At 25.1% G+C, this 18,478-nt stretch overlaps 1 protein-coding gene and 1 further gene across 2 annotated transcripts; both read right to left on the reverse strand.

Moving 5' to 3' along the window:
- Positions 1-8,014: 8,014 nt before the first annotated feature.
- Positions 8,015-8,107, reverse strand: Bm16818. The gene has a single exon (XR_006228109.1). The product of XR_006228109.1 is annotated as a pre-microRNA Bm16818 (primary transcript).
- A 6,897-nt stretch (positions 8,108-15,004) lies between these two features.
- Positions 15,005-16,249, reverse strand: Bma-ceh-6 (Homeobox protein ceh-6, putative; the record flags this gene model as incomplete). The annotated part of the gene is made up of 1 exon (XM_001902311.2): positions 15,005-16,249. One exon carries the CDS (start codon positions 16,247-16,249, stop codon positions 15,005-15,007), a length of 1,245 nt encoding a protein of 414 aa, XP_001902346.1.
- Positions 16,250-18,478: the final 2,229 nt, after the last annotated feature.

Raw genomic sequence — 18,478 nt, forward strand, 5'->3', positions numbered from 1 at the left:
GATAAATAGAAATGTTCATGTTTTTAACAAATTTTTAGTTTGTTTTTTTCGTACATTATATATATATATATATAATGAATTGTGTGCTCTTTGTTATTTTGACACTGAAATTATTTTGACTGGCCATAATTAGACTGTTTAAAACTCTGTATTCTTAAGTGCAATTTTTTCTGTTTGTCACCATTTATCAAGTCAACTTTTGATGATTTTACCGATAATTTCAGTGGCATTATTATTAAGAAATTTTTGATCGTTGAGAAGTTTCATTTATTTGATTATATTTGTTTTTTATTGATTGCTGAAATTATCCTGCTTGAAAGGGTGTGTTTCATTTGGGAATGTTGCAAATGATAAATTCTTTATCATTTTATTATCATTTGTCTACAAATTACTGTTACTGAAAAGTTAGCAGGTGAATGAATCAACGCAAATGGAAATAGAAACTTTGTTGTTATGTGCTGTTTGTTTCATTTTTTTTTTCTTTTTTCAGTATGAAACGAAAACGAATGAAAGTGATAAATATGTGATAGATTGAAAAGAAATCAATTAATATTATTATTAGCAAATCACTTTTTATAGTTAGAGTTAAATGCTCCCATTCTGCCTGCTGCAATTTTTCCACTCAGAAATGTTTTTAAAATTGCTACCAATTATTTTAAAAGTATTAAAGTCATCAATTCATTTTGAATAGTTAGAATCAATTTGGAAGTTAGTAGGGCTTTTTTTAGTTTAAGTAAACAAATATTAACAATATTATACATTTAATGAATATACATGTGGAATATAAAAAAATTCACTTCAAAAATGAAATAATAGATGATTATATTACTTGAATTTACAATTATTAGGGCGTGCCTAATTGAGTATGTGCATAAGTATTAATGTATGAATAATGATCACAATAATCGTTTTTATATTAGAACTTTCCTAAATGCTGTTAGTTAAGTGTTATTTTATCACTGAGTATTAAACTAAATATTGGAAATTTTTTTTTTTGATCCGAAATAATGAGAGTTTATAATCATTATTGTATGGCAGAGATAAATTAAGTGATAATTAACATTTTGTTGAATTATTTATTAATTTATTTATTTATTCATTCATTCCTTGTGTTGATCAACAAATTTGTTTTTTTTTTTTTTTTTACGAAAACTTTTAACAAGAAGTTTTTGTTAAAATTCAGATGAAAAGAAAGCCGACTAATAATTTCGTTGTCTGTATTTAATAATATCAATAAGTAATTTAAAAATTTTTATTCTATAGATTTTATTGAGCTAAGAATGATCATTTGCACTATTGTTATCACTTGTTGTATATTTTGTTAGATTATAAATTTATAATAAATATTATAGTGATTGTGTTCATGAATGCTATTTTTAAAAAAAAAAAAATATTTTATTAAAATTATTTAATCACTTTTATAAATTTCTTCCCACACTTTTTTTTTATCTTTACAAGGAATTAAATTCCCTCTCTCTCTGTCATATATAATCATTCTACAGACTGGTCGAAAGCTAAAGAAATAGCGAATACCATGATGGTATCATAATCCGGCTCTTAACCTTTTTTCACATATCCTTCGGGTATCCGTAATGATAATGGTTATACAATAGACGAGATATGCTAATCCTATAATGCTGTCTAACTTGAAGTGGATCACATGAAGCAGCAGCAGCAGCAGTAGCACATAATGGTTAGCAGTGACAAAAGCGCATAAAGACAAAAACGCATGGTATCTTGTATACCGTATTCAGTTAAACAATTACAACAATAATTAACCGTATCTATTTTAATAACTAACCATATTCAGTTTAATAACTACATATATGATCGATAATTTTAGACCAAATTTCTTTCAATATTTTTTTCTTCTTTCTTTGACTGCAAAAATGGGATGATTATATTTTTGATCATTTTTGAATTTTTAACCATTGTTAAACAAAATATTTTAAAGTTAACCAAACAGTCTAGCAGTTATATCACAAATGTAATCATACAATTATGAAGGAAAGAAAAATGTATTAAATATGTTGAAGTGGTGGTAAATTAATATTTCAAATTTCATTGTAGCAAATTTTAGTGCTATTTTAAGCAACAACAATTTATATTTAATGCTAACGATTTCATTCATATCTGGCTATTATAATAATAATATACATGGTAGTGATGAATGATAATGATAATAATAATTAATAATATTAACAATAATAATAATAATAATAAATAATAGTAATGGCAATGCTAATGGTAAATAATCAGTTACAATAATTTTAGATAAAGTAATTCAACTGTACCAGTGCTGTAAATAATTTTATAAATTATTATTTATAATAAGAATTCTGTTTTTGCTTGTTTGCATGGTGTTGTTGATTACTGTTATCACAACCTGCTATCATTCACCACAAATTATCTATCATACATATGAATATTAAAAACATGTACTATCATTAAAAAATGTAGTATCTTTGCTTTTTTTCTTTTTTTTTTTCTGTAGATATTTTAACTATTTGAAGTTTTCCAACCTTATGAAGGTCATCAAAATCATTTAAAATTCAAACATTTTGATAGTTAAAGGAAATAGTAAACAAATACATTGGTAAGGTAGGAAATGGTAAACTGATCATTTGAAGAATGTAACAATTATTTGCTGTAAATATATAAATCTATCTATCAAACCATTTGTTAGTTATTTGAAATGCGGAAAAGAATAGAGAAGGGGAAAAGGGAAGTGAAAACAAGAAATGAAAAAAGAGGTAAAATAGGATAAGGTTGATTTAATTGCGCGAGAATAACTTTCATCTTTACAAGGTCACCTTGAACACAAATACAAACGTTCTATTATAATTTGATTGAACTTCCATCTCTCATTTTTAATCCTACTTCACCTCAACTTCATTTGCTAACAAAACAAACAACCTATAATTAAATAATTTCGAACACAATTTATATCTAATACATTTAAAAGTTTACTTTTCTCAAAATGTGTGGTTCTGTTTCCTTTTTTTTTTGTTTTTTTTTTTTTTTTTTTTTTTATTCATTTCAAGTAGTTAGTATGAATTTAAACTGAAAAGTTAACAAATATAATTTGTTATAATTTTATGATTTTCTCATTTCCTTCATTCTTCATTTCGCTTTTGTTTTTGTTTTTCGTTTTTGAAAAAGAAAAATCAAATAAATGAATTTCCTTTTCTCTATGTTTCCTAATTATTCGCTTTTATATTTTGATATTATCATCAGATTATAACTGATAAGAGTAATTGAAATAGCAAAGTAAGCATACTGAAACAATGAAAATATTTCCACACATGGGTATCTCTCTCTCTCTCTGTGTTTGCATGTGTGTCCAGTTTATCAGTTTATGAATGCATGCACCACCAGCTGTTCATGCAGCTGCAGCTGCACTTCATTCAAATTCTTCAACATTACTTATTTTCCTCCTGCAGTAACCATTTATTCATATTACACAACTGCAAACACATCTGTACCAAGCGAAAATGATTGTATCAAAAGCTTTAAGCTATTATCACAAACTGACAATTTTCAATTTTTAATCCATATGTTAGCCATATGAAAAAAAATTTCTATATTAAAGGTTTAATTTTAAAATAAAATTTCAATGTTATATATGTATAATTTAAAATTTTGGAATAATTAATTACATTAATATGCATATTATATACGAATGCAAGTACTTCATTTACGTTTCACATACATAAATATAATTAGATTATTTAATTACAAATTTTTTTTTTTTTTTTTTTGGGATTATTTCACTTCATAGACTAATATTAAATAAAAAAATCTCAAGAAATTATAAGAAAATAAATATTAAAATATAAAAAAAAGCATTATCTTTTCATCTTTCATACAGTTAAATAAATTAAACTGAATAAATGATGCGATGTATTTCTAAATAAAATCAGTTTGAATTTGTCGATAGCAAATTTTCATAGCTGAAAAATGGTAAATAAATGTTAGATAAGCTGTAGATGAAGTTAATCAAAAATCAATTATGCTAAATTGTCATTTTCAACTATCATTCTTCATCCTATTCGCTTCATTTCATTTAAACGAATGATTTGTGATCGAAGCATTTCACATTGAAGGTAGTTGCAGAAAAGCAAACAAAAAAAAAAAACAAAATTGAATTATCGAAAAAAAATTCACCCAACCATTTGCCATAATTAATTTTAGAAAATGGAAAATTCTACAAAATTTTTCAAGAAATTCTGTAATTCTTTCTTTTAATTCATTTTGCCATTTTTTATCTTTTACTATAAATAGATTTTAAAAATAAATAAATATATATATATAAAATAAATATATATTTAAAAATATGTTTGACTAAATATTGAACAATCTCAATATTTGCAGAATTAATTTAATATTCCAGTTTGCAGAATTTCATATCAAAAATATAAAGGTGAGAGGAAAAAAAAAAACCATATCTGTCTGTTAAAATTCTAATTTTCATGATATATACACTCCCTAATTCATTTACTTATTATTTTTTTCTTTCTAACTTTCAAATTGCTAATAAATTTAAGTTTGTGTAAATTTATTCTTTAATATGCTCAAAGTTCGTGCAAAACTTTTCAAACAATTCATGAATCAAATCACTATGATAATTGATAATATCTTTAATGTTCATACTTCTCTATGAAAATCCTTTTTTTTTTTTTTTTTTGATATTATAAATATTAATGGTTGCGTGTTGAATTTCTGACTTTAACGGAAATTGCATATTATTTAATTGAAATATTAATTTTTCATTTTTGCAAAATTGCTATCAAATTTTAATGAACAGTTAAATGGTGAATGTATGTATGTATATAAAAAATATTCCTTTATGTTAAGTTTTTATATTTGTACACTAAAAAGAATTATTATTATTATTATTGCTATTATCATTATTATTAATTATTACAGTTATTGTCATATGTATATAAAGAATTATTCACCGATGTAATTCGCATACAATAAACATTAAAATAGAGATAATTTCATGCAATATAATCATTATTTTTGCAATAAAGTGATACAACAAATAATGTAAAACAGCAAATTTTTATTATTTTTATTGTCTCACTTTTAAATTGAATTGAATTGAATTATGCAAATAAATATTATTGTTGCGGTAAAAAATACAACAAATACACACAGAGCACATAGATCATACATATACCCACCTGTTAATGTGCCATTAAGCTAAATTAAATTAATAAATTAAGTAACAATACATGATAACATATATATATATATATATATATATATATATATATATATGTAGAACAAAAAAGGTATATACCTGCTGCACGTGAGTATGCATGTATACGTATACACGTACGTGAAAACATATGTATATGCATTTTTCTCTTAAGTAATTAAACAGTGAATAGTGGATAAAAGGTAAACATTTATTTTTTTTTTATCAAATATTGCCTTAAAATGACATTCCCTTTTACCAGTAATGTAAAGAAAGATATTTTAAGGATATCGTAAATTGTTTGATATCATTTCCATGTTCGTACCATCAATATTTGTCGACAAAAGCAACGGGTGGTACATTTAATTCAATCATTTTGCTCTCATTCATTCTTGATTTTAACAATTACTAAATCTAAAAATGTTGCAATTTATTCTTATCGTAAGTATCCCTACATGGGGTACTACAATGATATATTATTTGGTAACCAAAAGGGAAAAACTGGTTAGTCGTCATGTCATCTTGATGAACAATTTATTATATCATTTAAGTCAATAGGTTAATCACTAGTTATCTTCTATTATCAAAAATGAAAAAAAGAGGATGGCATTATGTAATGATAATCAAATCATTTTCGACCATATTTTGCTTGTTTTTTGATAAAAATAAAAATTAATGAATATAAACTGTGTACAATTTAATTCATTTTTATTCTTTTAATCATATTTTTTTTTTTTGATAATTATTAATAATTCAGATTCATAATATTTAAGCAATTATACAATATTTGGAAATTTGAATTTAAAAACTGATTAACTTTCCCATGCAAAAGATAATAATTGGATATATCTATATTAACAATTTTAAAAAAAGAGAAATCCCTTGATCCATGCAAAAAGTTTGTCATAATATTTTGCATAATGTACATTTTATTGTTGTCTAAATTAATAACCTTTTCATCATTTTTTTTTTTTTTTTTTACAATCTTTTATTCTTTCTAATATTCATCAATCATTTTTTTTTTTGATTTAGGATGTGGACAAATCTTTTGTTATCATTATATGATTACCAAAATGATTAATGTTGACATTTTCACCTATATAATGTAATCTTTCGAACTTTATTCTTCACAGTAGCAACCTTTAGAAGTTTACCACCAGAAAAGGCAAAAAATCAAATAATCTTTAAACATTTTAAATACACTTTTGATAGTTTTATATACTGCAGCATTGTTAAGAAAAACTAAATTTTAAAATTTTAATTTTTTAAAATTAAACTTTGATAGGTTTTGATTTTTGAATTTGAAAAGGAAAATTAATTGTGTTTTATGTAGGTAATTTCACTATTTTTTTTTTCTGATAATTTCAAGTAAAAATTGTTATTGCAGAAAAAAAAATTAAAAAATTACAAAAAAATGACATTAATTTTGACAGAAGGAAAAAGACTAATTGAAGCTAATATAAATATTTTATTAAATGTTTCATAGTAATACATAAAATAAAAGTTTTATATCATATTTATGATATGATAACGATATTTCTTATAATTAGAAATTTCATCAAAATACAATTTAATATTAATTAAATTGCAACATTATAGCAAATGAATTAAATTGTCATATTCATGATCTTTGCATATAACCTAAGCATACAAATTACGATAAGTTAATGATTTTTATTTAATTTCATAATGTGTGCATAATTTTAAAATTTTCTTATCTGAAATGTGATACAGCTTGATTTAATATCTGTTATCCATTATTAGCATATTGAAATAAAGTATCCCGGGCAATACGGTAAATATTAGTGGTAAAAGTAGCACGCAATGATGGATGAAGAATGAATAGATGAATGATAGAAGAGAGCAGCTGATGATGATAGAGCTTGAATTGAAATGAAGACAGAGGTCGAAATAGGTTCAGGATGATGAATAGGACTTTATCTGATGTATTTTAGAAGAACGGATAAAATAAAGTACTCATCTTTCTACAATCCTTTCTCTTTCCCTCTCTGATATGTCATCTATTGTCATCCTCTCATACAGATATATATCTCGGGAAGGTTACGATCGACCCACAAGAGCCTATTGTTATTGCATATCTTTCTTGTTTGATTCCTATAGATTTTTACGATCATTCACAAAAACAAAAATACCTTTAGAAATGGATAAATGATTTTGCTCTCTTCAACTATTGTTGAACCTCCTTGACCTTTAACCTAAAGCCATTCAATTTTGATCGCATAAAAATACTGCTATAGTATAAATAGTTATGCAAAAAAGAAAAGAAAAAACATTCATTTGCTCTAAAATATATCAGTTTATCTCATTTAATTGTTAAATTTTTATTCCTCTAAAATTTTGCTTAATTCTTAGAGAAAAAAATTAATTAATCGCTCCCTTATTACTTTCATTTTCGCTTTCTCTGTGACAATAATATTTTAAAAAAACAAAAAAATTTTTTTGCTACCAAACTATATTTTAAAAACTATAATAGTAACAACAACAATACAACAATAACATATACAACACATACAATAATAATAATAGTAATAACAATAAACGGAAGGTATATACTTGTTTAATTAAAATGATCAAAGATTATCCTTTATGTTATTGAAATAATTTAAAATTTTCGAAATGCATTAGATAAAATGAACCATTATGGTCGTACAGTATGCACTTCATTTCAGCACTTGCAAATGAACAATGCCAGTGAAATGTCACATCATTTTGTGACAAAAAGCATCACTTCAATAATTTTTATTTCCATTTCAGAATATTCATTATATTAAATTATCCATCTGACTTCTTTTTTAATGAAATTGATGAGTGATAGCTCTCTGTTTTTCCTTCGTTTCAAGAAGTACCATCATGTCATCATTGTCATCATCACCATTAATATCATCATCATCACCATTACTATTATCATCATCATCATCATTATCATCATTATTACTCAAAGAATCATTCATTTATTTGCATTTGGAATAAAGCATTTCATTCTGTAAAATAAAATACTGGCAGAAAATCTATTAGAAACTACTAAAATTGCAGAAAAAAAAAACACTAATATAATAGAATACAAATATTTTTATTCTAATTGTAACTCATTAGCATCTAAAATGTAAAAATAAAATTAACAATTTAATCTTCCTAACCTCATTAATTTAATTATTTGGTCCATTTTATCCTAGTAATATCTTAAATTTGCAACGACCATATGATTCAATTCATTGAGACATTTATTATAATATTATAATTTTTAACTTTAATATAAAAATTGTTGCAATATGTGATATGCATATATTAAAAAGCATTTCATAAATTTAAATCAACAATTTAATTTTCTGCCCTTCTCATTTTCTTCTTTCGATCAAATATCCCATTATTTTATTTATTTATTAATTTCTGATGAACATAATGTCTTTTTTTCTTCAAACTTAGTCTTTAAATTTAAAAATTTTTGACCATTAATAAAAAACTTGACATTTATTATTATTATTATTATCATATATATAATATTATATATATATATATATGATAATAATAATAATAATAATAATAATATAATAAATTAATATAATAAATAGAATGTTTCCCGTTAACGATTAAAAATTGTTGAATTTGAGCGAATAAATTTGAAATAATTTAAAAAAAAAAAAAAATATTATGTTCATCAATGAATACATCCGGTTTGTCATTTCACATAACAATAGTATCATTTCCAGATGAAGAACGGATTAATTAGATTGGAAATGTTGAAGATACATCCATCCTTTTATCTATCATGTCAAGTGTGAGAATTTCGCCGTGATACCTTGTTGTTCCATTATTGCATCTCTTTAACAGTAATAAAAAGAAATACTCGTGATATTGAGGATTTTCCACGGGAATTAAACTTTGATTATAGGAATTGAAATTAAGATTTTCTATGTTCCACTTTCTTTTTCTTTCTTTCTTCCTCTTTTTTCTCTTTCTTTTCTTTTTTTTTTTTCCCTAAATAATCCTTTTTTTTTTTCTTCTTCACCACTTCTATTATTAAGTCCACTTGTCCATATTATATTATTCACGAATACTTCAATAATCTTCAAAGGATACCGCTAACATGCTGTGTCATCGATATGTTTCGCATCAAAGTACTATCAGCTACCAATACTACCACTACTGTCACTATAATAATGCATTCCAACGATTATTCGTGTATATTTGCATAATGTATGTCATCTATTCATCAAATTTATTCCTTCCATTTTTTGAAACTTATTTGAAAATTTCCTCAATTTATAAAAATAATTCAGATTTCTAAATATCAGCACTATTATTATTATTATTATTATTATTATTATTATTATTATTACTATTATTGTTTTAGAATTACCAAAAATATTCAAATCAGTAACTTAGAACAATTCCGATAATTAGCATCCGTTTGATAAGCTAACACAACAATGATCAGTTTGAAATAATTCTAATCGGATAATATTTGTTGAAGTATTCGTCGAGTTTTTCTGTGAACTTCAAAAATATCTACTTGATTTTCTACTAATAAATTACTTTGACATTAATTGAAATATTTTTTAACCATTGCATATTTTTATTTATCTGACGAATAAAATGTTTAAAAAATAAGATTGAACCTCTGCTACGATAGATAAAACGAATGGAGAAAATAAAATAGCAACAAAAGAAAGAAGAAATAAACAAACAAACAAATAAATAATAAATAAATGAATAAACAAATAATATACATGTGTAAAAGCAATACAAATACAATTTGAGCATACAATAAATAATTTGCGTCTAATTGTATAACACCAAAATCTAGGTGAATATTTTTCCAAAATTTATTGTTAAACCACTTTGTATCAAATTTGTTTTAAAAAAATCTATGTGAAAAATTTTAATGGAGTTGAAGTACATGTAAATCAGATTGACAATTAAATACATATACCAAGATCACAGATGTTACTTAAACTTTAAAAGACAGGAAATAATGTAAATTAATTTTCCAAGAAACAATAATTCACTTTGTATGCTAATTTATTTCTTGACTATCAAGTAATTAGGAAAGAAAAAAATTGCAGAAAATCTTTGTAATTTGAAATATGAAGAAAAAATTTTTGCTGTTAAATATCGATTTTGTTCAAAAAATCAGAAAATTACAAATTGAATTACAAATAAATAATGAATTAAAATAAAAATATAAAACATAGAAATCAATGATAATAATAACATTATCAAAATGAGAAGAAAAAACTTGATAAAAAATAGATAACTGTGTTCAATTTTATACACAAATGGATTAATTTGTCAATAAATAATGTATTTTATCAACACTAAATATAATCTCCAGTTTTGATCTAAAACAAAAATGGAATTAATTAAGTTAATTAAGGGAGTTAATCAAAGTTTTAGCCAAATGATTCGAATTTCTGGAAAAATTATAATTGGATATATATTATATTACATATTGCAATGTTTTACGTACTTTATGTTTCAGCTGAATTTTGATTTACTTTTGTCTCAGTTCCTCAATTTTAACTTTAAGTTATTTTAATTTTAAAGTTCAAACTAATTTCATAAATTATGTCGAATGAAAAAAAAAATCTTGAGAAAACAAATAAAAATGCATTAAGAAATAAATTCAAAATCTTTCATTCCATTCAAAAAGTCATGCAGTATTCTTCAATTTCATAGCTAATATATATGAATAAAATTTGAAAATGATTTTATTGTTAAAGACGATCTATTGTTAAGTTCCAAAATCTATAATTATAAAATAGCAAAGTTAAAAAAAACGTTTAAAATTTTAACCTTCGCTCTTTAAAAATCAAAAATATTTTAAAAAAAATATTATTCAATGCAATTTAAAAAAATAAAAAGCCATTATTTTCAATCATTAATAACAATTTGTCATTATATTTATCGAAAAAAAAAAAAAAAAACTCATTAAAAAGATACTAATTAATATTATTAAAAATAATTTATTAATTAAAATTATTGAAATGGTTGCGAATAAATGCACATAAATATATTGGAAATAATTGAAAATTGAGATATCTTTGGACATTTCAAATTATGAAAATTCTCTTAAAAATACAAAAAATTATTTTGGCAAAAAAGAAAAAGCAAAAAAGAATTCTGCGTTAGAAGCAAAATGATAACAATTGTTGCTAATGCTGTTTGTTACTATATGGAAAAAATAAGAGATAAACATTAATCGATAAAAAAGAAAAGAAAAAAAAAATGAATTCTAAAATGAAATAGCAGACATTTTGAATGACAGTTCAAGTTTTGTTCCACGTACGTCATTCTTCCGCTTTATTCCAAATCATATCTCACCTCTTCCCTATATGCATTTTTTTTTTTTTTTTTTTTTCAAATGAAGCCTATTTGTCTTATATATTTCAAATTATAAAATAATATCATAAACTAAAGAATGAATTTTGAAAAGATTTAAATGAAAGGACAAGATGATAAGATGAAATCATAAAAGTGATCATTTTATGAATATTGCCTTCATGATAGTAAGCAAAGTATTCAGCATATCTCACTATTGATTGAATAAAAATAAATAAAAAAAAAAAAAAAGGAATATATTAAAAGTGATTCAGAGTCATTTTAAGAAAATCATAAGATTTAGCTATCACATTTATGCTATATCGAACATATAAATATCATATATATATATTAAAAATAGCAATCTAGTGATAATGCAATAAATTGTGGGTATCAATATCAATCTCAGATCGTTTTCTAACCCTTTTCAAGCGTTTTTTTTTCTTTTTTCTTTTTTCTTTTTTTTTTTTTTTTTCTTAACCTCTCTGTTTTGTTTGTATCTCTTCGAAACGATACGATAAAAACGAAACATATCGTAATCCATATTTTGCCTTTATTTTTCCTCTTTTTCTGTTTTTTTTTTTTTTTTTTTTGTTAGTTATCAATCTTTCTTTATTATTATTCTTTAGACACTTATAAATTTTGCTATCATAATTTAAAAAATTTATATCATTTTCCTTTTCTTTTTTTCTTAATTTAAAAAACAATTTTTTTTTTTTTGTTGTTCAATTTAAAAGAAAAAAAGTTGATGTTATTTGATAAAATGAAATTAATTTTTTGACTAATCTCTCATTTTATTTTTATCCTGTTAATAATTTTTCTTTCCTTTTTATTATTTTTTCGTTTTTTCTCGTTTTTTTTTTTTTTTTTTAAATTTAATTTAATTTTATTTATCTTTTACTTTTTCTCTTCTTTCTTTCTTTTTTCTTATTTTATTTTTTTTTTTTGCTGCTATTAAAGAACATTACCGTATTTTGGTGAGTTGTATTTAACAAATATTCAATCAATGATGATTAATTCTGCTTATTGTGAGTAGAAATTTGGCAAATAATTAGAAAAATGTGCATTATACATATATATGTAAGGTATAATAAACTCATTTATACAGCGTATTAATTGTAAATTGATTCATTCAACGAATACAAAAATAATTGCAATTTGATTGCTTTCAAAATTAAGAGAAATTAAAATCATTATAAATTTATGATAGTTTTTTTTTTAATATTTTATTTTAGAATAAATATAATTTCCAAAGTCGAAATGATTCAAAATTTTACACATATTAAAGATAGCATATATGTAAAAATTATTTTGCGGCAATTAATTATGAATTACTAATTATTATATGAATTCCAATTATGTATAATTATGTAATTCCAATTATGCAAATTTCAGGCATTTTGCAAATTTCGTTATTTTCAAGTTTACTAATTATGCAACGCATATTGTAAAAAAAATGTCGCTTCATTCATAAGATCAACAATGCTATTTATTTTTCATACGTATAAATTTACATATCATTATACAGAAATTAGAATAATGAACTTTAAAACACCACAAATGATATATATATATAGCAGTAGAATTACCTAATATAAAATGTGTGAAATTTGTAAAAATTTAATAAATCTTGCAAATTTTTTAAATTAAAAAAAAAAAAAGTTCTATAAATTAAGATTAACCATTTTTTTTTTCCCTCTGATTAAACTTTCGAAAATTTATGCAATCAACAAGTCTTCATGAAAGAGCAAAGATCATGCAGTATGAAAATGTGTTACCTATGGAAAAATCTATTTTAAAAAAAAAAAAAAATGTTCGAACAATGTAAACTGAGCAAAAATTCGTCACAAATTATTCATACACGAAAAAAAAAAGTGACTATGATATGAAATAGTTTGAATAATTTAATAACTAAATTAAATTCAGTTAATTTGACATCAATTTCATTCATTGTGTTTTGATGTAAATTGCTACCAACTTTTTGCTACAACGTTTTTTTTGTGCAAAATTTAACTTTCAAATTTCAAAATTTATCCCAAAATTTCATTAGTTGATAATAAATTTAAAATATTATTTCAATTTTTAACAAAATGTCACAAAAATAGCATATGTATACATGTATATATCAATTATTACATATCAATTTTTTGGGAGACATAATATGGTGTACAGAAATTAGTTAGGAATGAATTATGAAAAAAACAAAGAAATGAAAAAGGAAGATAAACACCGGCTCTAATAATGAAGTAATTAACAAAGTAATCGATTTCTTGATATTACTTAAAAAGCAATTTTTATAATTGCTTGAAAAATCAATGGGAGAAAAAAAAAAACCATTCGTAAGAAATGAACGCTATCACGCAAACATCATTCTCTTAAAAATAAATTAAAAGTTAATCGAAATTTTTAGAAATAACAATTTTGGATGACAAAAAGAGGTATGTGGATATGTTAGAGATGAATTTAAATTTAATAACGATACATTTCAACTTTATTTAGGGGTTTGAATTAAAAAATTTTGGGAATGAAGAGAATTTGAACTAAAAAAAAAGGGGAGAATTTTGATTAATTTATGAGTTTTAATTAATTCGGTAAATTTTGATTAGCTAGTTGCTAAATCAAATAAAACGTTAATAAAAATCAATGCAAAAAATCGAGTACCTTGTAGATTACAAAATCATAAACATTCAAAGCATTAAAAATTAACTCTTTCAAAAAAAAAAAAAAAAAAAAAAAAAAAAAAAAACAAAGAAAATTTTTAAAAAGTCAAAATGATATAGTTCTATTAAAAGCCAAACCACCGAGATTTTTGTCACAAATTTTCTAATTATTGTAAAAAAGGGTTAAGAGAAATTTTTACTAATTTTTTTCTTCTGCCGCAATATTATCACATACACTTTCAATTCATAAAAAAGCATCAAATTTTGAATTAAAAATTATGGAATATAATTAGCAATCGAAAGGAAAAATCAACAAATGTATCAGTTCTTATTTTGCGATCGATCAGAACTTTTCATCAGAAATGGTCAAATTAAGAAGATTATGCATATGAAGAAAGAAAGAGAAGCTACTGTAAAAAACTAAACTAAATAATAAAAAATACTAGGTAAAACTACTCAGTTTGAAATTATATATGATAAAAAAAAAAATTGAAAGTTGTAGAAATTAAGAGTCTCATTATTTGTTAGCTGAAAAAAAATATAATCTAACCTATGTCATTTTACCCAAATACTTCAGATTTGCAGAAGTTTTTTTTTTCTTTAACTAAAGTTAGTTTTTCAATCGAAATTTGTAAAATTAAAAATTTTTCTGAAAAAAAAAAGTGATTATAATATCACAAAACAAAATTTTAGATCAAAAATATTGCTAGTATTGTTTAAATTTGATCGCAATATAAATAGCAAAACAACAATAAAAAAAAATATTCATATTTTAAAAAATTGGAAATGAAGATGGAAGCTATGTGTAAACAAAAGTATCCGGTGGATAATTATTAGGATTTAATAAAAGTTCCTGACCATATTGAGGTGTCATTCGTTTCTCTTTTTGTCTTCGATTGCAAAACCATACTCGGACCACTTCTTTTTCCAATTGTAGTTCCATTGCAACCTGAGCAATTTCTTGGGCATTTGGTTTAGGATTTTTCTGAAAATGATATTCCAAGCGACTTTTCACCTGTACTTCAATTGATGTTCGCTTTTTCCTCTTCCGACCACCCTGTCCTGTCATTTTTTCAAAGGCGCTATTGGGTGAGGAACTAGTAGAATCAGCTTCTTCAAGCCATTTGTACAGTAATGGTTTTAGTTTACACATATTTTTAAAGCTTAATTGCAATGCTTCAAAACGACAAATGGTAGTTTGGCTGAATACGTTACCATATAGAGTGCCAAGCGCTAAACCAACATCAGCTTGCGTATAACCCAGTTTAATACGACGTTGTTTAAACGTTTTTGCAAATGCTTCCAAATCTTCAGAACAAGTAGAGTCTGTTTCATCAGCAAGTTGCGATGATGAAAGGGGTAAATCTTCCTGGGCAAATGCATAAGGCCACGATGAAGGTGCGGCAGCGGAAAGACGTTGAATAACATCCGGGCGTTCCGGTTCGTGTTTCATTTCCATTACACCGGTATTTGCAAGATGTGACGGGATAACTTGTGGAATAGACATTAATGATAATTGCTGGTGATGGTGTTGTTGTTGTTGTTGTTGTTGCTGTTGTTGTTGCTGCAACAATTGCTGTTGAATATGATGCTGATGATGCTCATGGTAGGTGGTCCAGTCTGGCTGAGGTGGTGGGAATAACAACTGAAATGGTGTAGCAGTTACAGAATGCGGTTGATAAGGTTGTAATACCGATTGCGGCATAGTTGCCGTCGGTGGTAGTGATAATGACGGTGGTGGTAGTGGTGGTGGTGGTGGCGGTGGTGGTGGTGGTGGTGGTGGCCATCGTTCACTTAATTCCTGGAATGCTTCACATGTTGGCTTAATAACCTGAGTATAATTACTGGTACTAATGGTACCATTATTATTGGTACCATTAGTGTTGTTATTGTTGCTGCTGTTGTTATTGTTATTGCTGCGGTTGCTACCGTTGTTATCCGTTGATCGTATGCTGATGACAATCGCAGATGATTGTTGCCGCTGTTGTTGTTGTTGTTGTTCATCATTGGGTTGTGATGCCGAGAATGATGATGCTGACAACATTTAGCATATTAAAGTAATTTTATCGTAATAAATATTATCTGTTATGTTATTGCCGATTAATAAGAAAGGTGAAAAAAGTTTTTAGAATATAAACGTTTCACGTTTATATACGTGCACAACCGGTAATGTATGAGAAATAAGCAGAAATAAAAATGAAGAAAACCGGCGACGAAAAATCGGAACACTTTTCCGGTGAATAATCAGCAATGTAAATGAGATGGTGATGCTTTCGGTGATGGTCCGCTTCAATTCCACCCCTCTTTATTATAGCTTGAAATCAGCATATACATATATATACACACATGCACACACACACACACACGCACACACATGTATATGCATATAGCATATTCATACACACCCAAACAGAAAAGCGCCGATCCAAGCAAATTTCTTGATTTTGATTCCGGTAGCAGAAATGACTCGGAAATTAATTCTGCTTTATACAGTTAGGTAATTGTAATAATGATGATATTGACGATGATGATGATGACGATGATAATACTGACAGTAATAATAAAAATAATAATAATGAATAATAATGGTGATAGTAATAGTGACAGTGATAGTTATAGTAATGATGTTGATGATGATGTTGATGATGATGATGATGATGTATCAGACAATCCGAAATCATTGGAACAAACACAGCCAACCTATGGTAGTTTTTCAGGAGAGGAAAGGGAAGAGAGGGAGCAAAGAAAAAGAGAGAGGAAGAAGAGAGAGAGAATACCTCATGTGTAGTGACAGGTGCAGACAGACGGATGATATAGGAAGACGTACATAGACAGCAGAGTGCCTCCTCCTCTTTCATGTGATAGCGTGGAGGAAGGGAGGAGGTGACTAGTGGCGTTGTTGCTTTCAAGGAATTCTGTGATTGGTGGGTGGCTGTGTGGGTGGGTAAATGGTTGGAACAGTGAGTGGGAGTGGAAGAGGACGCTACCGGATACTACCGAAATGGTGACACACCCTCTCCCTCTGGTGATTTCGGTGTGATTTATGAGAAAGGATAAGGAATGGGGTCGAAGGTCACGTAAAGGTGAAAAAATGATTGGTTGAGTGCATGTAAAGATGAGAAGCAATGATGGTAATGATGCGATGATATTATCATAAATAAGTAACAATAATAGAAAACGGAAATGATTGGAGTTTTTAATTCAAAATGATAGGGAAAATTTCTTTCGTTTTGTTCTTTATCGTTTATTCCTTTAAATCGTAAATCTAATAAATTGAAGAAATTGATAAAAATAAATAATTTAATCACCACTAAGTTGACAAAAAGTAAGTAATTTATTAATAATCCGACATTTAAAAGAATTTTGAGGAATACTAACTAACTGATTGATTTGATTTTTGTAAAAATCAATCAGTTAGTTAGTATTCTTTTTGCTATCTGCCTAACAAAAAAAAGAATTAAATGCATTAATGATTAAAATTGTATAACTTAAGTGACAAGAGCTTATAAAAATAACTAAAATTTTAATTTGTCGTAAATTAAAAATTTTTAAAATTTTGATAAAAAAAATTTTTTTTATTTTTAAATGAAATATATTGTGGTCACTAGTTAAGAATCAAATGGAGAGGCAAAAAAAAAAGAAAAAAGAAGAAATATTGCGCCCAACACTTTACCTCGTCTTATCCTTCTCCCTTCTTTTCCTCTGTCCGCTTCTGTAATTTATGCAAATTTATTCGTTTTCACATAGTTCTCCTCTTTCCATCATCCATTACTAATCAGTATGTCAAGCAATTGAACTATGTCTCCAAGAAGGTAATTTATATACATGGATGTGTTTTTTTTTTTTTCTTTTAAATGAAAAATGGAGCAAATGACCAAATGAAATTTATTCAAGAAATAATCTTAAAATTCATTAAAATTTGGTAAAATGAGTTTTTTTTTTGTGCAAAATGAAATGATAGAATTATTAAAATCATGATTTAAAAGAAATCATATTATTACATCATGAATAAAAGCAAAAAAAAAAAAAACAGAAGGAAAGATGCAAAAAGCAAAAAGTCAAGAAAAACAGAAGTGAAAATTTTAATTAACGTACTTATAGAAATGAAAAAATTTAATTAAACTTTATTACAATATTGCTGAATGCTTTTGTGATTATAAAGTGGCTTATATAATTCTTTGAATTTAATTCAAATTGTGATCTTAATAAATGATTGATAATCAAAAATGAATATCGAATATGAAAGAGATACCATTACTTTTGTTTAAAATAT

Source organism: Brugia malayi (assembly GCF_000002995.4).
Source record: "Brugia malayi strain FR3 genome assembly, contig: Bm_v4_Chr3_scaffold_001, whole genome shotgun sequence".
NCBI lineage: Eukaryota > Metazoa > Nematoda > Chromadorea > Rhabditida > Onchocercidae > Brugia > Brugia malayi.